This window comes from Gopherus flavomarginatus, chromosome 2 (genome assembly GCF_025201925.1).
Source record: "Gopherus flavomarginatus isolate rGopFla2 chromosome 2, rGopFla2.mat.asm, whole genome shotgun sequence".
NCBI lineage: Eukaryota > Metazoa > Chordata > Testudines > Testudinidae > Gopherus > Gopherus flavomarginatus.
Window position 1 is genome coordinate 153,159,727 of NC_066618.1, and position 26,137 is coordinate 153,185,863.

Sequence of the window (26,137 nt, forward strand, 5' to 3'; positions counted from 1 at the left end):
GCGGGGCTGTGTGAGGATCTGGGGGGTCCCGGCCCGGGGGGGGCGGAGCTCTGTGAGGGGAGCTGGGGGTCCCGTCCCAGGGGCTGTGAGGAGCTAGGGGTCCCGGCCCGGGGGGGCGGGGCTGTGAGGGGAGCTGGGGGTCCCAGCCCGCCCCGCTCCGGCCGGTGTCAGCTTGCAGCGGGAGCTCCACCCTCCCGGCCGCACTCCCGACCCTCCCCGGGCGGCGGGGAGCGAGCAAGCGAGGGGCCGGCCCCGCCGGCGCAGGGAGGCAGCAGCGCCGCGCCCGCTGCCCGCCCGCCCGCAGCCCGCTCCGCACTCGGCCGGCGCCGCGCGTCGAAGTTGGGCGGGCCGGGCGCACCATGCCCCAGCTACCGCCCGCGGGCGGCGACGACCTGGGCGCCCCGGACGAGCTGATCCCCTTTCAGGACGAGGGCGACGAGCAGGACAAGGGCGCGGGGCGCGGCTCGGCCCACGGGGACCTGGACGAGCTCAAGTCCTCGCTGGTCCACGAGTCCGAGAACCGCCGCGCCAGCGCCTCGGGCTCCGACTCGGAGGTGAGGGGCCGGGCCGGGGGCTGGAGGTGAGGGGCCGGGCCGGGGCTCGGGGCAGCGCTCACCCCTCTCCCCTTTGTGTCTCCCCCGCAGGCGGAGCGGCCGCCGCCGCCGCAGCCCCGCGAAAGTTTCCAGAAGCCGCGGGACTATCTCGCCGAAGGTACCGACCCCTTCCCCAGCCCCACGCCTCCCCGGTGCTTCCCTCTGCTGCGCCTTTCCCACCCCTCCTGCTCCCTTCTGCCCCACAGCCCCCCACTCCCTGCCCGCTTGAGCCCCTTCTGCCCCTTCCCAGTGCCCCCCTCGCCCTTCCCCCCTGTCCCCCTCTCGGGGGGCGCCCTTGGGAGTTCGCCTGGGACGGGAAGGGTCCCTCAGGTCCCTGCCCAGATCGGTCCCGGCCTGGAGGCTCCCCCGGCCGTGCAGCGCTCCTTGGTGTTTACATCCTTCGGATACTCGCGGGCGCTTAGCAAGACTTTTAACCTCTTTGTTTTCTTCGTCCGTGTCCGCCGCCCGCCCTCAGACCCTCTCCTCCGCCTCCCTGCTTTCCCACCCCGTGCTCGCTGAGTTAGGGGAGTAACCTGAGTGCAGCTAACTCGAGTTAACTCTGCAGTGAAGACCTATTCCCCCTCCCCGCCTCTCCACCCCAGCGTTCACAACTTCAGCCGCCTCTACCATCTGCCTGCTCCCAGACCCACCCCCCGGAATGCCCCTGGCTGAGCCTTTTCTTTTCTCCCCAGTAGTGAGAAGACAGCAAGATGGAGGTTTCTTTAAGGGGCCCCCATATCCAGGTTACCCCTTCCTGATGATCCCAGAGCTGGGCAGCCCCTACCTGCCCAACGGAGCCCTGTCCCCTGGCGGTGCTCGCACAGTAAGTGCTGCTCACTTTGGTTTGGCCCCTCTGCTGTCACCAGACCCCCTTTCTCCCCACAGACAGTGTTCAGTTGTCCTTTCACCCTAGCTGAGGAGTGACCCCTGATGGTATGTGGTCAGGGAGCGGGGGGGGGGGGGGGGGGGGGCTTTTGCTGTCTTGTGAAGTAGAAATGTCTGCTCTGACTCTAGTTTGTGGCATTGATTGCATAAAAACGATCTTTTGTAAAGTAGCTTTGGGCAGCATTTTCATCCTATGGATCCAATAATATAAGTGCTGGGGAAAACTGCCGCCGTGGTGAAGTTAGATTTTTTTTATTTGGAAGCTGAAGGGATGAGATGAGCGGTTTTTCTGATCCTCATTCCTTTCCATGCGGTGCATATGTTCCCCTTCACAAAGCGAGACCTCTCAAAGAATTGGCAGGGATGAGGAAAGTGACAGAGTTTTGCTCCCTGATTCATTCTTCCACTTTTCTGGGTTGATCGTTCAAGCTGTTGCAGGCAGACTGTAATACCCTTGTAGAATCCCACTAAAGTCAGGGTCCATCCCCATGAGGATCTGTTTGTAGGGTTTCAAACAAACAAACACACACACACACACTAGTTTATTTGGCTAATATCACCTTAGATTATGAAAACAGAACTCCCGAATATCAAATCTAATTTTTGTTCTTTGATGCTGTTTGTTCGCTTTTTGCATTTCTCCCAACTTGGAAGGTGAAAACAAGCCACCTTTCACTTGCTGACAGGCAGTTTCTAGTCCGTTTTGCTCACGGTTTCATTGCAGGTGAGGCCCATTTTTTCACTCTGTGGTCCCAATCCTGCAATTGAATGGGCACGGGCAGACCCATATGCCTGTGCAGAGACCTACTGACTTCACTGAGATGACACAGGGAATCCTGTGCTGAGCTGATTTCAGGATTGGGGCCTCTGTATCCTGCTCAATGTTAAGAAGCCCCAGTCCTGCTTGGGCCCCTTGGGGGCTGTTGTAATACAAATGTTAATGCATTAGTACTATGCTCTGATGGTTGGGTTACAAACATTGCTGAGGAACTTTTTCTTTTTTTTTTTTTAAATTAAGGCTCCAGTGCTGTGATTTGTTGCTCATACATGGATTTGTTTTCCTGCGCAGACCCCCATTATATTTAATGGGGGCAGCCCATGTGGACACAGCAGTCTGCCTGTGTGTGACAAATTGCAGGGTCAGGGCCATGGTGTGTGTTTTGTAATTTCATGGAGTCGTTTCTCTTGGATCTGAGCTTTGTAAAAACTTTTTTTGTTACCACACAGTGCAAAAAATAAGGGATAGACTTGACTTGACAGTATCTCTTTAATGGCTATTTGAGGGGAAAATCCAAGATTCTCACTTGGTGGTGTATTTGTTTTACTTAACTAGTTCAGAGCAAGACCCACAGCTCTTATCTGCTGGGATGGAGCAGTCGATTCTGCAATAATTTTAAGTTCTATGCAGAAGAAACATGCAAGCTGTTTGATTTCTGACTCCTACAGTTTAAAACTTGAATGTAAATTCTGGGTGGAAAACTAAATAAAGAATCCAGTGGGGCGCCCTGTTACATGTGTAAACCTGAGAAACCCGACCATGGTTTTCTTGTGTTTGCCCTGCTTTTCTCATTTAAAGGGATCGCTTAGACTTTTTAAAGCTGTTAATGAGTTGACATTGTCTGTCTCTCCATCGGCATTTAAAGAAGTGATTAAGCAAATTGACCAAGCATTAGACAGAGTGCAAACGAGAGCAAATTGGAATTCCCCAGAACACAAACCAATGCCCCATCCCCAAATCCTCCACTGCCCTTGGGATCTCATTGTGTTCCGGTGGCCATTAGAGGTTCCCTGCCTGCATGCTTATCCCCAAACAGGAACCTATTATTTTCCTTTCCTTGGTGAGGTGCACACCTTATCAGTGATCAGTGCCCTCCTCTGGGCTTCTGATTTAATTCTGGAACTTTTGTCTTTTTAAGGTGAAGGGCCTGAACAAGATAAATATGATGCCTGATTGGCTCTTAATAATGATTAAGGGAAGCCTGAGAAACTTTCCCAGCAGAACCAGTTAATTCTGCTGTCATTGTGCTTTTCAGCAACTAGAAGCTGCTCTATTCACTTGTGGCATTAAAACATACCTGGGGCATGGATGGCTTGTTTCCTTGTATGCCTGAAAGCAACTGACACAAGGACTTGCTCTAAACTAATAGGGTTAGGTAGCATGGAAGGCTCCTTGATTCTTGTATGTTTTATTGTTGTGAAACAAAATCCTTTTAGTGACATCCACTGTTTGGCCAGGTTTTAATGAATCCATTATTTACACTTGCCTTTGCTAAATTATTGATAGGAGGATTTTACTTGCATTCCTACGAAGAGAACATATAACAAGATACAGTTCCTTTAAGCTGTGACTTAAATTAATGCTAGCTTGTTTACACCTATCTCTAAAATATGTTATCTAAAACCAGCTGGCTTGAACAGTCATTTAGTGTTAAATGATGTTTGAATTATTAGCCATTTGGTTGTTTGTTCATTAACACGGGTCAATACTGCATTCAGCCGTATAAAATAACTGTATTTTAATTATACAGTTACTGATAATTAGGCATTAGAACTTTTGGCCTTTCGTTTAGATCTTAACAGCTAGACTGTACCTGCCTCGAGGGCATGATTATACAAATATGCCTGTGTGGCAGACAGTTGTGTGTTATAGTTGCAGTTTGTCACTGTTATTTGTATTAATAAATTTCACAGATGATATTTGATTGGGAGGAATTGCAAATACCAGCGAGGACTAAGAAATAATTAAAAGGGACTGAGTAAGATTAGAAACATAGGCATAAAATTAATATTTTTATTTAATATATCTTGGAATACTGGGGAAATTCAAGAGGACCAGAAGCGAGCTAATGTGTCCATATTTTTTAAAAGAGTAAACAGGATAACCTGGGTTATTATAGGCCTGTTAGCCTGACATCGATCTCAGACAAAATAATGGAACCAGCGGTATGTGACTCAATCGAAAAAGAACTGAGGGATGGTCATATATCTAAGGCTGGTAAACAGGGCTACTTGGAAAAGAGGTCTTCAGCTAACTTGATACAATTTTTTTAGTGGGATTACAAGTGGTTGATAACAGTAACTGTGTTGATGTAATATGCTTGGCCTTCTTTTAGGTATTCGACTTGGTACTGCACAACATTTTGACTAAAAAACTAGCATTGTTCAAAACCAGTGCAGCACATGTGTTTAAAAACAGATTGACAGATCTCAGGACATATTTGTTAATGGGGAATAATAATTGAATGGGGGTATTCTGATGCGGTTCAGGAGGGACTTCTTATGAAGGATTGGGTTGAGGATTTTTTTTTCAAATATCTGGAAGAAAATATAAAAGTGTCATGTAAAGTTTGCAAATGTCACTAATATTGGCGGGTGGTAAATGATGATGAGGGCAAGCCACTGATACAGAGTGTTCTGGATTTTTTGATAAGCTTGACACAATCAAATGCATGATCATACATGTATGGACAAAGAAAGTAGATCATGCTTATAGGATGGGAACTGCATCTTAGAGAGCAGAAATTCTGCAACAGACTTGGGGTGATGGTGAACCACTAAGTTAACTTGAGCTCCCAGTGTGATGCTGTAGCTAAGGGCTTGTCTATATTACCCACTGGATTGACGGGCAGCAATCGATCCAGCGGGGGTCTAGATGCAATAAATTGACCACCAAGTGCACGCCCGTCGACTCCAATACTCCAGTAGGGCAAAAGGCACAGGCTGAGTCAACGGGAGAGCGTCAGCTGTCGACTTACCACAGTGAAGACACCACAGTAAGTAGATTTAAGTACGTCAACTTCAGCTATGTTTTTGACGTAGCTGAAGTTGCATAACTTGGATCCATTCCTCCCCCCACACCCCCACCCCAGTGTAGACCAGACCTGAGAGGGCTAATGCTATCCTGGGATGCATAAGTAGGGGAACAATGAGGTAGTGTATCTATGTATACGCCAGAGGTGAGATCGTTACTAGAGTATTGTGTCCAGTTCTGGTAACCACACTTCAAAGAAGGTGCTGAAAATTTGAAGAGTGTTCAGGGAAGAGCTACAAGAGGATCTAAGGACTGGACAACCTGCCTTAGATTGAACTTAAGTCTCTCCATGTATTTATCCTATCAAACAGAAGATTAAGAAGCAATTTGATCGCAGTCTAAAAATTACCTACCCAAGGAGAGGATATGTGGAGGACTTGTTATTCCGGCAGTCAAAAGCATAAAAAAAATCTAACATCAGGAAATAGAAGCTAGACAAATTCAAACAGGAGGTAAAGTGTGCATTTTTAGTGGGATGCAACTTAGCTTTGCAACAGCTTTCCTAGGGTTGTAGTGGATTGTGTATCATTTGACATCTTAAAATCAGGTGTGAGTGTCTTTCTAAAAGATATGCTACAGGTCAATCAGAACTTGTGAAGTTGGTACAGGAACCACTTGGTGAAATTTGATAGCCGTTGTTATGCAGGAGGTCAGACTAGATGATCTTAATGGTTCCTTCTGGCCTTAAAATCCAAAACTGTTATAGTACTGCCTAGAGGCCCCAGCCACTATGCTAGGCACTGTACGGACAGATTATCACTGTCCTCATCCTGAAAAGCTTAGTTTAAGACAAGATTCAACAGGTAAACTGACCAAATGAGAAGGAGGGAGATGGAGGAGAGGGTAATAGGAACAGTAGCATCTTTTGGTGTAGAGAAGGTTTTAGTAATTGAAACAAATAAAGGGATAGCCCTAGTCTTGACTGACCACTGTCATCTCTCGGTGTTTTGTGGGTATCACAGTAGAAATGAGTCTTAAAATGAGACTTGTAGGAGGGTGGGGCTTTATGGATTTTTTTTTTTGAGAGCAAGAGGATGTTCGGGTTATCAGGGAAGCATGGGGAGGGGAGCTCAAAGGTGATTGTGGGAGAAACAGGCCCATGCATGATAGAAGTTAACTGTTATTGATGGAAGGAAAGGTTGACAAAGCAGTAAGGTAACAGTGTGGAAAGGTAGGGCAGGGCTACTGGGAATAGACTTAAAGATAAGTACAAGAAGCTTATATTGGATGCAATGCAGAAGGGGTGGGGGACAGTGAATGGAATGGAAGGGGTGATGTGATCAGGCCACTTAAGGTTTTAGCAGCTGTTTTGAATGGATCCATATGGGGACAAATTGAGATTCAACTTGGAAATATGTAATTAATCTTTCTGGGCTGTGGCGTGGGTGTGGGAATTTGGAAACAGGTACTCAATGGGAAGAAGATGCTAGAAAAAGATTCTTGGAGTGATGATGGGCAGCAAATTAAAAATGAGTTTCCAGAGCCCTAAGTATCGACAATGCAGTTTTAGGCTGCGGCTGCAGAGACATTATCTCTAGATAGGGAACTAGCAGCTCCCATATATGAATGACATTCATTGTTGAGGCATCACGTTATGAGAAAGATATTGACGGACTGGTTGGGGATCAGAGAAGAGCCACAAAAATGATCAGGATTGGTCTGTCTGTCTTGTGTTTCTATATGATACCTATAATGATGGTATCTAGGTGCTGGAGGGATTGACTGTGTAGAGATTAAAAGAGCCAAATATGTATAGGTTGGTTGTGAGATAATTAAGGAGTGTAAGAGCCAATGAATATTTCCTTTCCAACCTGCTGAGGATAGGGAGCAATTATTTAGGACAATACATAGAGAACAGAACTGGGAACAATGGGGTATGAAATTAAGTAAAGGAATACTGTGATGCATTGAAAACTTTAAATGACAAGCTGTTACATTAAGTGTAAGGAATTTCCTGGTCCTGCTTGCAGGCTTCGGGGCTCTTCAGAAGCATGCAATCTGGGTTTTGTGCAATCAGTCTGCAAAGCGCCTGCCTAGAGCAAGGTGGGAGGAGTTGTGCCTGTCTGCTTTAGGGAGCAGCCTGCTTTCTCTCTCTCTGTTTGTGTTCTCATGTTAAGGTTCTGGATTCCAACGAAGTCGTGTTACACTGCAATCTTCCAGAAATAGATACAAACATCGAATGCTAACTTCTCTATGTACATGCCATGAACATAACAAATATCAGGAAAGTCATCCTGACAAGATGTTCTGCCTTAGAGTCTCCTCAGGGAGAGGGTAGAAGACCTATCACTTTTCACTTTAAAAACTAGAATAGTTAAATTCTACAACAGCGGGGCTCCATTTCTGTTTGGCCCGTAGGCTCTTCTGTAATAAAGGTGATTAGTAATACTTTAGGTGAAAGTTCAGTAGATTCTTGGGGAGGTGGTGCGCTACTTGACTTAGCTTTCTTACATCTCTGCTCTCTGTGGTACTTGGGAGATTGGATGCCTTTTTCAGGCCTCGTAGTTCATTTTGTACCAAACAGGACAGCTGATGATTGCAGCTGCATTTGGAATGCAGACTTCCACTCCTGTTAACATTTTAGTTCCATTGGGTTCTTCCCTCCCCTCAATGAACTCATATTTAAGAGAACCTTTCAGTTCCATTCTAAGCATGGAGTTGCAAAGGGGAAAAAATTGGGGGAGGGTGTTTGTCCTCTCCTGCCTTTTTTTTTTTTTTTTAAACCTTACAGATTTGACCTTTCTGATTATTTTTATTTCTGAAGGAAAAAGCAGCCTCTTACTGATAAATACAGCACATAAAATGATGTAACAAATAAGATGATGAAAAGCTAGACCTTTCTGCTATTCCATTTATCTCCAGGAAACTTGGAGTTAAGGTTCTATCTACCATTTTCACTCTGACCCTGGGTCGATGTCTCTTATGTACTTATTCATCAGAACCCCCCCTTACTGCTAATCACATATCTCCTCTATATTTCCAATGGCATCCATACCTTTGCCTTGCATACTTATATAGTACATGATTCTTAGATCAGGAGCTGAGAGAGTTCAGCATCTCTGTCAGGATTGTCATGCAAACACTACTGGAAAATATTTCATGTGTAATGTAATGTGGGCCATAATTATGCTGGTGCTGCTTCTGATATTGCTTTCTAACTGCATTCAACTCCCTAAGATATTTTGGGATACAGTTTGTGTGAAAGACATAGTGGCATACGAAACTGTCATATTGTTACTATGCATTGTGCTACCAATACAGACCTAGTTTCTTGGGTAAATATGATGAGTTGTCTTCTAATATCCAGTTATAGGGAGAGCCAATGCAGTGTGACTCTGGGTATGGATGTTCTCTCTAGGCAGCGATTTGTATATAATCACTCAATATGCTGTTGCGAAAAGACCCATCACTTGTGCAACTTCTCGACTGGTCGGAACAATGGCAGCACTAGTGTAAAAACAAAAATGAATTCCTAAGCCTTGGTTTCTCTGATAATGCCACCAGTGGAGCTGCACAGGTGTTAGTGAATCAATGGGAGAATTCCCTGAAAAGTCCTGTATAGATCAGGCGTGAGTGTCCAGTCACTGAAGAGGGCAAGTTTGAGGTTTTCTGCCGGAAGATGCCCAGCTAGACAAGTAGCTGGTTACTTCCAAAGCAAAATATCTCCTACAGTGTGGCAGGCTGGATTGATTTAAATTGGCAATTTTAAGTCATGATTAAATCAACAAGTGCAGAGCCTCGATTTAAATCATCAGTTGTAATCAGCTTTTTCTGTTTGTACTTCAGTTATTTTCAAAGAAAGGTGTATTCTCATTGGTTGATATCACCATTGAAGCAATGTTGATTTGCAACTAAATAGAGCCTTCACACTAGATTTGGTACACTTTTTGCTGCTTAAGATACGCTATAACGATATACATTTATTTAAGTAGTTATATAATTGTTTTCAGATTATTCATTACACATTTTTAGTGTGTTAGAAAATGACAAATGATATATTGCTTATATACTAGATAATTAACTTTTTGCTCATGATTTGTGTCAGGCTGCATTAGGATTTTAAATTTAACTAAAGACACACAACAGCATATACAATTTATTTTTATTAACCAGAACAGTCCCATAATACAGTGCTTGACCTATTGTGCCATATTTGTAAAGCTGGACTTCAAGAGTTAGATGTTTTCCCCCTGATTCTTTCTTTATATAGAAAAGCAGCCTTTAACTCAAAACTCTTGACAGAGCTCGTGGATTCAGCGTTTTGTATTTAGATGTCTTAAGAGATTATAATAATTTTTTAGTCCTTAACATATTTTGTTTTAAATTCAGATTTAATTTTTAACAGATTTATTTTTTAAAAGATAGACTTACTGTAATTTAAATAAAATTAAAAAAATCCAAATTAAATAAAAAAGTAATTGCAGAGTGCATTGTAATTGCTGAGCCAGGTTATTGTCACCCTTAGGAAACCTACTGGTGGTTAGAGACAGTCATTCATTTGATTGCAATGCTTTACACCAGTTTTTTCTCAAACTCAATAGCCCATGTGCTGTGAGGTGGCCTGACCTTGCGTTATAGGTAGAACTGGCAGCAGCTTTTAGAGCTAAGGTTTCCTCATGGTTTCCATTGTAAAAGCCTGTTTTTAATTATAAGAAGGCTTTATAATTAATAAGCCAAATATCAGTTATTCAAGATGAAAGTTTCCATGCCTCAGGCTGATTTTTTTTCTTAATTTCAGCAAAATGTTTCAGGTGCTTCTGATAATGATATTTGGGAAAATATATTGTGTTGGGAGTGCTAAAAAATATTTTTCAGCCGTTTCATTGAGAAGCCCTGATGTCTCTGTGCTTTGGGGAAGAGGCTTGAATTTTGACAGAGGGCTTGTCCTGGGGCCACAGAAGTGCCTCATACTGTCTCTGTGAAATTCCATCAAAATCTGTCTGAATTCTCTGCATTTGGCAGCTTTGTTTTCAGAGCATTCCATTTGTACTGACATGCTTTATCCAGGGCAGAAGGGGCTGACCAGAACATTCCCTTCAGTTGCTTCTCCTGCTTGCTGGGGCCCACTGTGGCACCAAGCACTGGTGCGGAGAATAGGGATACTCTCTTGTGCACCCTCCTGCTGAGAAGGAGGGATGCAGAGGGCTGAGGAGCAAAGAAGGATAAGGACAGGGCCAGGTTTATGAGTGTATAGGAGCAGAGGGGAGGAGGTGGCAGGGCAGAAGGGTTTGAAGCTGCTAGAAAACACTCTTCTCCAGAACTTGGAATAGAATCTGGGACTCTTGAGTGCCACCATTCCTCTGCTGTCAGTCAATAGTTATGAAGCACATTGGGAAAACGTAGCTCATCCTATCTAGTGGCTTATCCAGCATAGAGGATAACAGCCTACTACTGTTACCAGTTATCCTTTTAACTCAAGCGAAGTGGTCTGTCTTGTCGATCTGAAGTTTCCAGTGCTGCTGCTAATTCATCAATATTGAATCAATATGGTTCCTCAAGACAGGATTTCTTTCTTTCTTTCTTTTTTTAGTTTCATTAAAAACCTAGGAAATTACATACAAAAAAAATTACAAGAAAATTAAGGTAGCAAAATTAGGTACTGCAAATGCAGGAAATTCCAGGTTTAAAGTTTCCTCTGTGTGTGTGTGTATGTGTGTGTGTTTTGTGATGCAGTCTGAAATTTTTAAGTGTTTTTGAAAAATTTCAAATTTAATGTAAGTGACTTAGAGGCATGAGTCCCATTGACTTCAATGAAACATGCTCCTAAATAATGTAGGCTTCTAAATCTTATCCTTGGGTTCCTAAATCCAGACTTAGAAGCCTTAGTTTAGGCATTGGTTGCACTTAGTTTTTAACATTTTGGCCAGTCTTCAAATACCTCATCCCCTACTATTTTCCATAGAATCTTTGTCTCATTCAGTGCACAGATCTATTTGGTCCCCATATTCTGGATGGATCCCCAAAGGGGGTGAAAAGGACCTCCGTTCAGTGCATAGGATGGACGTGTTCTGGGGATGAAACAGGTGCAGCTAAGTAGAGTGTTTCTGTAGGACCACAGCCTTATTTGTTGCATAAGTTGGAAGATGTTTGATGGATGAGGCAGGAGATTACAGGAAAAGAGAGGATGGTTTCATGGTTAAGACAATTGAACACTGCCTTGGAGGCTGGATTTATCCCTGCCTTTGCCATCAAGTTTCTATGTGATGCTGGGCAAGCTGCTGAAACCAAAGTTTGCACAGTTAGTGGCCATCTTGTTTTCTGGGTGCTCAGTTAGAGTCCCCTGGATTTGATTTGCACAAATTTTGAATACTTATAACTGCATCTGAAGTCAATGGGAGCTGTGCTTGGAACATGCTATAAAAATTCTGAGGATATTAAAAAACAAACAGGCGTCCCAAAATGAGCAGGAACTTTTATTAATTTTGCCTTTAGTGTCTCTAGCCCGCCAATCGCCATCTATGAAATGTGGGATAATACCAAGTGTTCTCACAGGAGTGTTGTGAAGGGAGATTGATGAATGTTTGTGAAACACTGAGATATGGCAATGAGTGCCATGGGAAAGCCCATGAGGACATGAATTCTGTATGCAGTGCAGGTTTTGGATGGTGTGCAGTAAATATGGCCTAAGGTCACACAGTTAACAGTGAGGATATATAAAGACTATTAAATAACTAACCATTCAGCACTCAATGAGGCAGAAGTTCTGTGGAAAAAATAGCATATGATCATGCAATGAAAGACTGGATCATAATGCATATGCACCAGGGGGCTGAATTAATGTTGGACAGGCAATCGTAATTCTAGTATTTGCTGACTTGGGAGTGCTTGACTTTACAACCTTAACATTTTCTTAAAATAGGTTCTTGTAGTTTGTTTTTATTTGGTTTTTTTGTAGGCAGTGCAAGAATCAGGCTCCCTAGAGCAAGAAGGTGGAGAGGGGCTCAAAAGGGCGAGTAGAGCTGTGTGGAATTTTTTTGGCAACCAATAAATTTGCTGAAAAATGCAGTGTCAGGGCAACTGAAACTATTCTTGAATTCAGGTTGAATCTGACGAATAGCTTCAGCCAAACGAAAAATGAGGAAAGTGTTTTTTGTTTTTTTTTTCAAAAAGGTTGAATGAGTTGTGTTTTGGACAATTTTTTTTTGTAAACAAAACTTTTCATTTTGGAAATGTCGTTTTGCGTCGACCTGAACAAGTAAAATTGAAAAAAAATGCAGTTTGGTTTGAAACAATCTTTTTGGACTTTTTGGTTCAGAGGCCACACTGCAAAATCAGTTATTTGCTCAGCTGTAGTCCTTAGTTGTGGTACCTTTTCCATCCTGGTGCTATTTCTTTCTCCTTCTATTGGGGAGGTGTAATTGTTACTGTTAAAATATGTTATGGAATTCCCAGAAGACTCTGCATAGAGAAGATTTGAGCTTTGCTCTGGGCAGACTTGGGATGAATAGTAATTAAAAAGAAAAGAGAGGAAAAAGTTCATTCCAAGGGTAAGTTCCTTTGCAAAAGTCATGAAGATTGCCACAAGCAATTCTGCCTAGCTGATCCTAGCTGAGGGACTGACTAAGTCCCTGTTAAGGTTCCCTGGTATGTTTGGGAGAACTGGATTTGCTTGCTTCAACTTTTTTTTGTAATGTATTCAGCTCTTTGAAAGTTGTGTGGATGTTGACAAGGCCGGAACCTGCCTCTTTTGTCTCCAGAGTATCTTCTTTTTTCTAACTTAGGTTGAAAGTCTGTTTTATATTTTGGATTGCTCTTTTGTTATGTTCTCATATTTATTGTAGCTGCTTCAACCCCTAAATCTTGAGATACATTCTGACTTCAGAGCAGCAGTGGAACGGGGCTCGATGGGATGAGTTGCAGCTGCTTCTCTACCTAATAAATACACAGAACTCATGTAATGGTTTATGAGGAGTGAGTGAAGTCTGAGATGGCTTTTTTTCCGTTACTAAAGACTGTAAGAATGTGATTTGGGTGCACGGATGCCTGTGCATGGACAAGGAATGATTGACATCGTCGGGCTGGAGGTGAAGAAAGAAGCTGGTCTTAAACCAGTGGCTCTCTAAAGCTGCCAATGCTATTGTGTGGGTACGCTGCTTTCTGGATGAGTGCATTCCTGCAGTGTAAGGAAAGCATGACTGGAAGATAGCAGTGAGCTGATGGACTATTCTGTCTAAATACTTTTGTGGCTGTCATCACTAGTATCTGTGTGCCTGGCAAGCATGATGGATTTTATCCTCTCAAATACCACTGTGAGGTAGGGATGTACCACCCCTATGGTGCAAATTGGAACCGAGGCACAGGGTAGATCAACTAACTTGCCTCAAGGGAATCTGTGGCGGAGCCAGGAACTGAAGCCAAGTGTCATACACCCTAGTCCAGTGTCCTGTCTGCTAGCTCACCTTGCTTACCAGCCCACTCATGGGCTCTAAAGTAAATGCTTGAGGTTGGTGTCTTCCTAGTCCCTTGTGATGAATTTAGTAGACCTGGAGGCCAGGAACGTGAACACTTACTGATCAGTAAATGCTGGTGAGATTTCACATATGGTTTCTGTAGCTAGACAACCTTCCCCAGAATTCAGCTGGTCCTTGTTAGGACTAGGGTAGGTTTTCATGAGAATAATGTTGCTAGTTGTGTAACTGCTTAGAATTGTAAAATTCCCATAGAAATGCACTAGCTCAGTTAAACCCCAATAGCCTGATGAAATGAACAATGTCCCCCATCCTCCCCAAATCAATCCACCGCTGACAGTGTCCTCTTAGTCACTTTGTGGTTGTCTGCTCAGAGACCTCTTGATAAATCAGTGACACCCTCCCAGTAAATCAGTTAATGCTGGGCTGCCTCCTCCTCCCGCAGCCCTTAAATATACCAACTAATGCTGTCGCCCCCACAATAAATCAATGTTGGGCAAACTCCCCAACAGTGAATCCACCTCTCTTCCCCACTGAGCCCTCTGCTGGGATGGCTGGCCTCTCCAGTTGTGCCCACTCACTGCCCCACTGCTGGGGTAATTGGGGTCCCCTCACAATCTGCTCCATAGCAAAAGGGTGTCAGGCTACCTTCAAGGGCAACCTATTACTCACCATTCCAGCTGGGCCCCAGGCACTTCAGCCCTTCCCCCTCCACCCGCCCATTCCTTAATAGCAGGGGTGTCTCTGCAGACTAGCCGGCCATCTCTGCATTGCCTACCCTCTCCAGCCACGGCTGGGAGGTTTTCTTCACAACCAGGAGGGCTGGATATGGAACTTTTTTTCTTTTTTCTTTTTTTTTTCCCCTAAATGTAAGCTGAGATTCTGCAGAAACTGCTGGCCTTGCCTGGAAAGGATTCCTGCTCGCCGCGGGTGAGCGAGGAAGTGGATTTTTCCAGCATGATTGAACCATGATGTTTCCTTGCTGGGAGAGGAAAAATCTGGCCTGATTCTTTCGGTGCCTCTTTGGAAGAAGAGGAGCTGTATTGCAGTTTCCTCCCACACCCTGTGAGACTGGATTCCGCTGAGAAGGCCAGTCCATTTTCCCTGCCAAAGACCTCATGCTGGATGGGTGTGGGAGGAAATGGGCAAGAGGGGCTTTCCCCCCCATGCACAGGGGTGGCAGGTTTATATAATTTTTGGTGGTGCCCAGAATGGATCCAGGTCCTCCCCCCAACCCCACCTTGTAAGCCAATATCTATATATTTTAAAATAGTGTCAAAATGGACTGGAAACACTAAGCGTTTAACAGTTTTCCTATATTGCACAATTGGGCGGGAGGAGGGGGGGAAATGAGAGCTCTGGCTATGGATGAGGGTTCTGGGGTAAGGCTGGGGATGAGGGGTTTGTGGTGTGGAAGGGGCTCTGGGCTAGGGCAGAGGGTTGGGGTGTGGGGGGGGGATGAGGGCTGCGGGGTGGGGCTGGGGATGTGGGGTTCATGGTGTAAGAGAGGGCTTAGGGCTGGGGCAGATGGTGGGGTGAGGCAGGGCCGGCTCCAGCATTTTTTGCTACCCCAAGCGATGGGGGTGGGGAGAGAAAGCCGCGATCAGTATCACTTTGGCAGCAACTCTACTGCCGCCGCTTCATTCTTTGGTGGCAGGTCCTTCCCTCCAAGAGGGACTGAGGGACCTGCCGCTGAAGACCTGGATGTGCCACCTCTTTCCATTGGCCGCCCCAAGCACCTGCTTCCTGCGCTGTTGCCTGGAGCCAGTCCTGGAGTGAGGGCTCTTGCTGGGGGTGCGGGCACTGGGGTGGGGCGTGGCTGAGAACGAGGAGTTTGGGTTGCAGGCTTTTCCCACCAAACTTCCATGCAGCTGTAAGCAAACATGAAGTCTGCTCTGTATAGTGCGTTCAAAGAAGGCAGTAACCAGACTCAAAACGGGTTAACTAGAACTCTGCTGTCTGCAGCCTGGGCTTTCTGCTAGTGGATTTAGCAGCCCTTTATCCCTGGGCACTTTTTTGACATCTTGAGAGGCTGCAGTGACAAGAGGAAGCTGCACTAATGGGCCACTTGTAATGGTTTTAAGGCCCCTTTACTTTCTTAAACAGTGGACACTTCTCCCTACCCTGAAAATGTCCTGCAAAGAGATACAGATTGTGGCTGAATATACTGTTTGTTTAGCTTTCAGCGTAAGCTGCTTTTTCATTATGTTGCCAGGCTCCTCTAAGCGGGCTGTGGAATTTAGCAAGGGCCAATGACAAGGTGTCTATTTAGTAGTTATTAGATTGGAATGCTTGCTTCTGCCAATCAAGATGTTTTAGGCAAGACTCTCCCTCTATTTTGGCAAGAGATTCACAGAGCAGCCCACTTGAAGGAACAACTGTCAAAGCACTAGAAGCGTTCCAAGACGATGGAGCATTTTCTTGTTTCTTCAGTGCAATGCGGCAGAGGCTCATCTCTCTCCAAGAACTGGGTGTGAAGCAATTACTGAGATCAGTCTGTATAAAGGGGTTGTAAACCATGAGGTCGGAAAGAAGTATTTCTGAATTCCTGACCCTTACACCCAGGGAAATGGTAGCCTTCAGAAGAAGCTCTCCACTCCCTGGAAGTGCTGGAGTGCTTTGAGTGTCTAGTCTTGGATAGCCCATGGTTAGACTAGAAGGTCCTGCTCTCCTGAAGTCCTCAGATGGAGGAAAAGTGAATGGATGTTGGGTCCACAATTATGGTTCCTGGACCATGCACCTGCATGGGACGTATAGTGTGTCGCTCAGCTTGCATAGGGAAGAGTACAGTAGAACCTCAGTTATGAACACCAGAGTTACGAACTAACCCATTTGGAACCAGAAGTACGCAATCAGCAGCAGCAGAAACGAAAGAAACAAAGGCAAATACAGTACAGTACTGTGTTAAATGTAAACTACTAAAAAAAGGGAAAGTTTAAAAAGAAAGATTTGACAAGGTAAGGAAACTTTCTGTTCTTGTTTCATTTAAATGAACATGGTTAAAATACCTGTGAGGGCATTCTGCACCAAAAAATTAAAAATTCTGTGCCAAGATATTAAAACTTTTGCACACAATATTTTAAAATTCTGCAAATTTTATTTGTCAAATAAATGTGGAGGTTCCAGCATGGCATTGGGGAGCACAGGCCAGAGGCTGCACAGAGGTGGAAGATCACTGTACACCTCCCCCCACCCTGGACATGGTGATGTTGCACCCAACCCTGACACAGCTCAAGGACTGGGCCTGCCCAGAACCCCCCTCCCTCCCCCCCATGCCAGGTGCAGTAGGTGTGGGAAGGCAGGATCCAAGTGTGGAGGGGCTTAGTGTGGGGTGTTCTGTGTGGGGCAATCTAGGTTTGGGCGGCTCAGTGGGGGATCCGGACGCGGGGGGGTCTGGATGCGCAGGGGCCTATTGGAGGGTTCTGGGTGCAACAGTAATGGGATTCTGCAGGGGGGTCCAGGTGAAGGTGGTTGGGGCTCAGCAGGGGGATCTAGATGTGGGAGGGATAGAGCTTGGCAGGGGGGCATGGGTGGGTGAGGGCTCAGTGGAGGGTCCAGGTGCTGGGGGAGTAGAGCTTATCAAGAGGGGGTGGGGGGTGTGAAACTCGGTGGGAGGGTCTGGGTATGAGGAGGTCTGGATGCACGGGGGTTAGGTGGATAAGGGAGCAGCTCCCTGTACAGGTATCCCTCCTCCTGCATCTGAGGAACAATGGGTGCAGGAAGCAGGGTATGGGGAGAGAGAGTTTGCAGAGCTTCCTGCATCTGAGGGAGAAATCTGGGGGTGGGTTTGACCCAGCCCTGGATGCTGTGCAGAGGAAGAGGAAGTCCCGTCCTCCCCAGCCCAGCCAGGACTAGCAGCTGAGCCCTGGTGCAGGGTAGGGAGCCGGGTCTTCCACAGTCCTGCCTCCTGCCTCATGATGATTTACCTCTCTGCCAGCTGCCCTGGCACCTGAAACATACTGCTGGGGAGGGTCACGTGACCACTCTTATGGCTTCCCTGTGAGAGAGTCATTTTTCTGTGGGGGACATAAATTCTGCGCATGTGCAGTGGCACAGAATTCCCCTGAGGAGTGTTAAAAGCAGCATTTTTCTTCCGCATAGTAAAGTTTCAAAGTAGAATTAAGCCAATGTTCAGTTGTAAACTTTTAAAAGAACCACCATAACATTTTGTTCACAGTTCAGGGCCACCCAGAGGATTCAAGGGGCCTGGGGTCTTCATTTTGGTGGCGGGTCCTGGAGCGGAAGGGCCCCCCACCGCCGCCGAATTGCTGCCGAAGACCCGGCACTTTGGCGGCAGGTCTGGGACAGAAGGACTCCCCGCCGCAGGTCTTGGGGGCACTTTGGCGGCAGGTCCCGGAGTGGAAGAACCCCCCCCCCCGCCGCTGAATTGCCGCTGAAGACCTGGAGTGGAAGCAGCTCCGGGGAGTTTTCTGGGACCCCCAGAGCATGTGAAGGACCCCGCTCCAGGGACCCTGAAAAACTATCGTGGGGGCCCCTGTGGGGCCTGGGACAAATTGCCCCACTTGCCCCCCCCACCCCCTCCCGGGTGGCCCTGTCACAGTTACAAACAACTTCCATTCCCAAGGTGTTGTAACTTGAGGTTCTACTCTATTGTGCCTGAGGCCTAAACCTGGGTAGAGGGTGTTTTCCCTGAAGATGGCTGAGGCATTCCTGTGTGTTTTTTCCTGTTACTTTTGGGTGGAATGTGTCCAGGTATGGCATGACTGTTGAAGGCCCCTAGTACTGGTATTGCACAGCCCCTGCTGCACACCAGTGTGCTGAGATGGTGTCGTGATTTCCTCTCTGGAGAAGGACCAAGGTATTGAGGGTGGATTCCCCCAGTCACTTTGCTGCACTTGAGATGGTGTGAATTATCTGCAGACAGTGAGTGTGGAGTGTCTCATATCACTCAGCCCCCAGTAGGAAACACTGTTGGTGTAAAACCCCAGGTGGCTTTTTGCAATAAATTTGAGTACCACAAATTTTCTGGCAGTAGGCAGGCCTAGAGAAAGCTGGGTCCCTGCCTCAGGGAGCTTCCATTGTGTGCAGACCTGGCTTATTACTGGTAGTTTCTGTTATAGTTTATCCTCTTGATGTTTGTCTTCTGCATTCCTCCTTGTGCGTCATCTGCAGGATCACCAGTTGGCAAATGTAGAATCCCACAATGCCATTTTCTTGGAATACTGGGGAAATTCTAGAAGAATGGGAGAAAAAGCTAATTTTGTGTCCAATTGTGTGTTTAAAACAGCAGGTGGGATTTGACCGAGTTAACTATAGGCTGACACTGATTCCAGGCAAAGTCAGTCACTAAAGTGTTAAAAGTTGGAAGCACAATTTATGTCAGTCCATATGTTTTTTTGGAAAACAGGTTGTGTCGAACTTGATATAATTATTGCATGGGATTAGAAGTTTGGCTGATAAAAATGCCTGTTAACATAATATTCTGTAAGGCATTTGACATTCTAATTAAAAAACCCCAGCGTTATACAAAATCAGTGTAGGCAATTTTAAATAGGTTAAAAACTGGCTAATTTATACATCTCAAAAAGTAAATGTAAAAAGAATTGTCATCTTAAGGAAGTGTTTCTAGAGGGTTGAGCAGGGGTCTGTTCTTGGCCTTGATCATTGCCTGGAAAAAAATATAAAACTTCTGGCAATGTTTGCAGATAACATACATTGGTGGAGTGGTTGTAAAAAAAAAAAAAAGGTGAGTTCTGCAGAATGATCTGGGTCTCTTTGGCATAGTATGGGCTCATTTGAACAACTGAACTAAATGCAAGATTGTACTTCTAGGAACAAGGAATGTAATTTATGCTTGTAGGATGGGGAGCTGTATTTTGGAACAGAGTGGCTCTGATGTGGACTTAGGGGACCTGTTGGAGAAATAACTGAAAATGAGATTCCTGGGTGACAGTGCATAAGAGAACCAGTGCAATGTTTAGATAGATGACTAGGATGTTGAGTAGAATCAGGGTGGTGGTCTTGCCTTCGTATACAGGCTTGGTGAGGACGTGGATAATAAACTGGAGCGGTTCAGAGAAGAGCTACAAGAATGAGTTGTGGTCTGGGAAATCTGCTTTACAGTGAGAGACTAAAGAAGTTCAATCTGTTTGGTTTATTGGAGAGGTTAAGCATTTTAGGAAAAATCCTAGTGACACATTACATGAGGGATGATGCTGATGGGTGTTCCATTACATTTGCAGGATAAATGCAGGCCAGATGAGGGTGTGAATTCAAGTCAGAGGCCTTCCTCTGAGGAGGCACTGCCAGGGTGAACTGGTCTAGATTGGACATCTGTAGCATTCAGCAACCAGGTAGTGAGTCTTTTAAGTTACCTGAGGCCCAAACCACAAGGGTTTTGCAGATCAAAGCCAGCACTTAGAATCATAGAATATCAGGGTTGGAAGGGACCTCAGGAGGTCATCTAGTCCAACCCCCTGCTCAAAGCAGGACCAACCCCAACTAAATCATTCCAGCCAGGGCTTTGTCAAGCCTGACCTTAAAAACCTCTGAGGAAGGAGATTCCACCACCTCCCTAGGGAACCCATTCCAGTGCTTCACTACCATCCTCCTAGTGAAAAAGATTTTCCTAATATCCAACCTAAACCTCCCCCACTGCAACGTGAGACCATTACTCCTTGTTCTGTCATCTGGTACTGCTGAGAACAGTCTAGATCCATCCTTTTTGGAACCCTCTTTCAGGTAGCTGAAAGCAGCTATCAAATCTCCCCTCATTCTTCTCTTCTGCCAACTAAATAATCCCAGTTCCCTCAGCCTCTCCGCATAGATCATGTGCTCCAGCCTGCTAATCATTTTTGTCCTCTGCTGGACTCTTTCCAAATTTTCCACATCCTGCTTGTAGTGTGGGGCCCAGAACTGGACACAGTACTCCAGATGAGGCCTCACCAGTGCTGAATAGAGGGGAACGATCACGTCCCTCGATCTACTGGCAATGCTCCTACTTATACAGCCCAAAATGCCGTTAGTCTTCTTGGAAACAAGGGCACACTGTTGACTCATATCCAGCTTCTTGTCCACTGTGACCCCCAGGCCCTTTTCTGCAGCACTGCTGCCTAGCTACTCAGTCCCCACCCTGTAGCAGTGCATGGGATTCTTCTGTCCTATGTGCAGGACTCTGCACTTGTCCTTGTTGAACCTCATCAGATTTCTTTTGGCCCAATCCTCTAATTTGTCTAGGTCCCTCTGTATCCTATCCCTACCCTCCAGCATATTTACTACTCCTTCCAGTTTAGTGTCATCTAGAAATTTGCAGAGGGTGCAATCCATGCCATCCTCCAGATCATTAATGAAAATATTGAACAAAACTGGCCCCAGGACTGACCCTTAGGGCACTCCACTTGATACCAGCTGCCAACTAGACATGGAGCCGTTGATCACTACCCATTGAGCCTGACTATCTAGCCAGCTTTCTATCCACCATATAGTCCCATTCATCCAGCCCATACTTCTTTAGCTTGTTGGCAAGAATACTGTGGGAGACCATATCAAAAGCTTTTCTGAAGTCAAGGAATAACACATACACAGAGCCAGTTATCTCATCATAGAAGGCAGTTAGGTTAGTCAGGCATGACTTGCCCTTGGTGAATCCATGCTGACTGTTCTTGATCACTTTCCTCTCCTCGAAGAGTTGTAAGCCATTTTATTATTCTAGCACTGGGCTGGTACACAAATGCTTGCTTACCTGCTGCTTCCATCTTCATGGGTCACCATCAAGAGAAGTGACCCTTGAGGTGCATTTTTAATGAAAGTAGTCATGGTCATGAGAATTCTCCTTCCTACATGTCAAAAAACTCTGTAGATATAACTTTTCCTGTTTTATAATCCACAATTGTACTGCCCCTGGGCATGACTTAGTGCATGGAACCCGGCTATACAACATGCTGCTTGTGAGAAGCACCACTGTGTGACAGGGTGGCCACTTCCTGCACCAGTTTCTGAAGTTTCTGAGTGATTTTTCAGCTGTAATCTCAGCATGCATTTGTAACAGAGCCATAGCGATAAAGGCAAGGATAGCTGGGTTGGGCTCTAGTCTCAGGGGAAAGGTTACAAAGTCCTTGTTGGATATGGCAGAGAAACCGTCTTGGTTGCTTGCTGTTAGGTCAGTGGATCCAAGACACACAAGCAGCAAGCTTGACTAATCAAGGTGGGTGAAGCCAGAGGCCTGCAGTGCCCTCTGCTTCCCTGCCATCCATGCTAATTCGGCATCCTCTCACTTATTTTTTTGAAAATTTACATAAAAAAATAAAAATCTTGAGGCTAGCAAAGATTGTTTACAAAAAGAGACAAATCCCACCGTGTCTCTGTAGTAGTACCGCTGAGTCTCTGTCATCCACTGTGTCCTGCAGTGGTGGGTTGAGAGGACTGGGGAGAGTACATCAGCCAGTGGCAGTTATCACTTCAGCTGATTGTTTCCCCAACCTGCTTAACTCTGTTTTAGCAGCTTGCTTTCCTCCAAGCTCCAGTCTCAACTAGATCCTAGGAAGGCCAATCAGCTGCACCATCTGGGTCAGATGAAACACAGAACTGCGTTTTGCCAGAATTTTGACCTAATCCATCTTGGCCTCTCATACAAAGGGGTAACTAAACTGGTGTCCTATGCAGCAGAATCCTTGGACATAGAAGCAGTTACGGATTCTCTCCTAGAGGAAAGAAGAGAGGGACGCTCATGACTCAGCCTGTCCCTGTCGTGGTTCACAGGCAAGTTAGCAGCATCAAACCCAGTTGATGGAGTTAAAGGAATTGGCACTGATGTGTTATCTTTGTCCATGGCCAAAAGCGGACCATGGGCTGGGGAGGCAGCAGTCTCTGGCCTGAAGTCTTGATCAGGGATGGTGTGGAGGACTCCAGTATTACCACAAGCTTCTCATCCATCTTCACTTACAATAAACAAAAGATACTAAAGACAGAGTAATAATGGTGAGACCAGAACCGTGAATAGGGGCATTGGATGCAGCACTGTGTCATGAGAACACGCACAGGTAGCTTAAAGGGGACATGACGCCGCAGGCCTTGGGAAGAGAAGGTAGAGAGATGGGAGAGGGAGAGTCCTCCTTTAGACAACAGTGGCAGAGGACAGGAATCACCTTCCTCTCCTCCGATTCAGACCTCTTTCAGGGCCACAGTGCACACACTGAAACCTCCCTCCCCAACACTGCCCTTCATCATGCACGGGTGTAAAGACAAGGTAATTCAAGGAAGTTTCCGACTGGAAAATGTGAACATCATGTTAAATTATGGCTTGCTCACAAAAAGCCACGCGTGTGCATCAGTTATAAAAGTGAAACACTGTGGAGTTTAGAAATTCCTAATTAAGGTTCTTAGTGAATTTGAATTCTGGTTAACTTAGCTCAGAAGCCTGCACTAGCTTTTCCATGCTTCTGTTCTGTAAGTCTAACATTGCTGCTTTCTTAGGTGGGGAATAATGTAGCAGGTTTTTCTTTGAGAGTGCTGTAAATCTTCCCACCATAGCTGTGTGTTGTTTTTTGAGGCGGGAGGGCTATGGTAACTTGAATGCAGAAGATCTTAGCAGTACAGTCCTCTAGCATTTGTTGATGAGGAAAGATGGTGTCTGCTGCACAGGAGCCCAGGTGCTTTGGCAAGCTTAACGTCTTGTGTTACTCACACACCTTCAGGTTACATCCTCTCCAAAGCCTTTTCTATTGTTCAGGTATTTTCTCTCCTTGTTTCTGAACAGCTAAAATAGATTAGCCTGCTTGTTTTGCCATGGCAACGTCAATGGAACAATATCCCTGAATAAGGACAGGACTCCTTCAAGTGATGAATAGTATGGACGTCACCTGCTGTTTTATTCCGAGTGGAGAACAAAGTAGATGCTTGTTTTGCAGGGGACAAGTTGAGACTAGAGTGAGTGCCAGCTGGGGGAGCTAATCCTAGTGTTCATTTTCCTGGTGATATACGCCTTCATTTCCTTGCTTCTCTGTTACCTATGCCTTTGCGCTCAGGCATTGCTTTGCCACCTTCTGATGAGGGAAGTGCAGACAAGCTGCAGGGATGTTTGCTTTGGACACTGGGCACTCGGTTGGAAATTCTTAATGCTCTCCTGCCAAGGGCAGAGATGAATACAGTAATGCTGCCTCTAATACTTAAGCCTTCCTTCCCTCCCCACATTCTCACACAGCCATATAGGTTCTTTACAAAGGAAAAGTCTCTGAGTAGTTTGTGAATACAAGGCTAGAGCAGGATCCAGGAGACTAAAATGTATCTGTTTCATCCCATCACCTGACTGTCTGGATTTCTTTAACTTCTGCAATTTCACACACTAAACATTTTGGGAGGCCAAGTGCAGCGGACAGGTCTCTTTAACAAAAATATGAATGTTCCTAAAGTTCTGAACTTGAAGTGAGCCTTATCTACACTCTGATGGTTTGCTGTTATAGCTATACCTACAAAACCCTCTTGTTTAGGTGCAGTTAGATCAGTATAGAAGTGCTTATACTGGTGTAGCTTGTGGTGGTTCACAGCTAAGCATAGTTGTACTGGGGTAACTGCATCTAAACTAAGGATTTTACTAGGGTAACTATGTTGTTGGTTTTTTTTAAATAGTAATCACACCCCCTAACCAACATAACTATGCTGGTACAACTTTTAAGACTGTACTCAACTGAATGATCCTTAAATTCTCTTTCTCTGAGTAATTAACTCTTCAGATGAGGGTGTGTGGGGAGAGAGTATCTAAACTTCATGGTAAATGTAAGCTTTCTAGGTAGATAGTCTCTCTTACTATTCCCAGACAAAAGCTGTGTTTAAATAGAGTTACAATAGAACTCTAGAGTTACGAACGCTAGAGTTACGAACTGACCAGTTAACCACACACCTCATTTGGAACTGAAAGTACGGAATCAGGCAGCAGCAGCAGCAGAGACACACAAAAGCAAATACAGTACTGTGTTAAGTGCAAACTACTAAAAAAAAAAAGTGCAGCATTTTTCTTCTGCACAGTAAAGTTTCAAAGCTATGTTCAGTTATAAACTTTTGAAAGAACAACCGTGATGTTTTGTTCAGAGCTATGAACAACCTCCATTCTCGAGTGTTTGTAACTCTGAGGTTCTACTGTAAATTTGAGAGTGCATATTAGAAATTTAGAGTAAAAAAACCACGATGTTTTAATTATCCCCACAATAAGCAGTACCATCCCAGGAATTTCAGAGTTAAGGTGAATCTTAAAAAAGAAATCTAAACATACTAACAGATGGGAATGCAGTTAAGGCACTCAAACAGCTTAACCTCTTCATGAAACCATACCATTACAATGAATGTATATTAGTGTTCGTGGTCCCAGATTAAATGACATTAGATTTTCATATTTTTGCCCTAGTGATACATTTGTCTGAGAATGAGATTGACATGCTGCTACTGTATAAAAGTGTATCTGTCTGCAAAAGAAAATATATCCTCTTACACATACATTCCTGGTTGCCAAGACATTTTTTTAAAATACAGACCTTGGCGAGAAGAGAACTTCTATAAAAGTTTTAATTGCCAAAAGAAGGGTAGAGTACCTGAAATTCCTGTTGAAATTAATTGAACTTTCAGATGCTCAACAGCTCTCAAGATCTTACTCCAAATGGATGCCTATATACTAAACTATTAGATAATAAAATTGGGAAAAGCGTAAAAGAATATTACAAGAAGAAACATGAATGTCTAAGATTGTAGAAAAGTTCCATGATATAATGTATTTGAGAAATAGTATGGGGCTATGTAATTAGACGAGCAGTAAAATTTCCTAAAGTCCTATTTTTGAAAGAGATTTATGTTTAGAAGCCTAGGTTCCATTGTCTTTGAATGAGATTTAAGCTTCTAAGTGCCTAAGTTGCTTTTGAAAAATTTATCCCATATCATAATGCAACGTTCACACTAGGGAACAGGGTTACGGTTGACTGTTCATCCTTAATTTGGGCATTTCCTGCATAACCAAACAATCATAATGTTCATTTAACTTAGTTTTTCATATGAGATTGTTAACTAAATTCCAGGTTATAGGGATGATTTCTTCATTTGTGCAACTTCATTGAAGACTCAGACATTTTTCATCTCTTCTGCCAAAAAGACTATACCGTTCTCTCTCCACAATTACCCTTGACTTTACTCATCTCATGTCTTGAGTATGTAATGTACTCTACCTAAGGCTATCCAAGAAGGCCATTGGATACGTCATCTGGGTCAGAATGTGTCTATCTCTTAGGCAGGAAAGACCAATAGGAACATATTACACCTGGCTGGCAATTCATGATGCTGGTTGCTGTCTGTGAAGGCCTAACTGAACTGAGACCATTGATCTCAGAGATGCGTCTTGCCCACACGCCCTTATGACACTTGTATTCAGAAGAATGCCTTCCCTGGGATAGGATTTGAAAGAGTCAGCCACAGAGGATGCTCAATAGGGAGGCCCTTATCTC

The 26,137-nt window shown here is 44.9% G+C and overlaps 1 protein-coding gene across 1 annotated transcript in view; it reads left to right on the forward strand.

The window, feature by feature from the left end:
• Positions 1–359: 359 nt before the first annotated feature.
• The window catches only part of TCF7L1 (transcription factor 7 like 1), a 115,179-nt gene continuing 89,401 nt past the window's right edge, over positions 360–26,137 (forward strand). The window contains exons 1-3 of the mRNA XM_050937472.1: positions 360–554; positions 645–711; positions 1,286–1,416. Coding sequence (XP_050793429.1) covers positions 360–554; positions 645–711; positions 1,286–1,416 — 393 coding nt within the window. The remainder of the gene's footprint in view (positions 555–644; positions 712–1,285; positions 1,417–26,137) is intronic.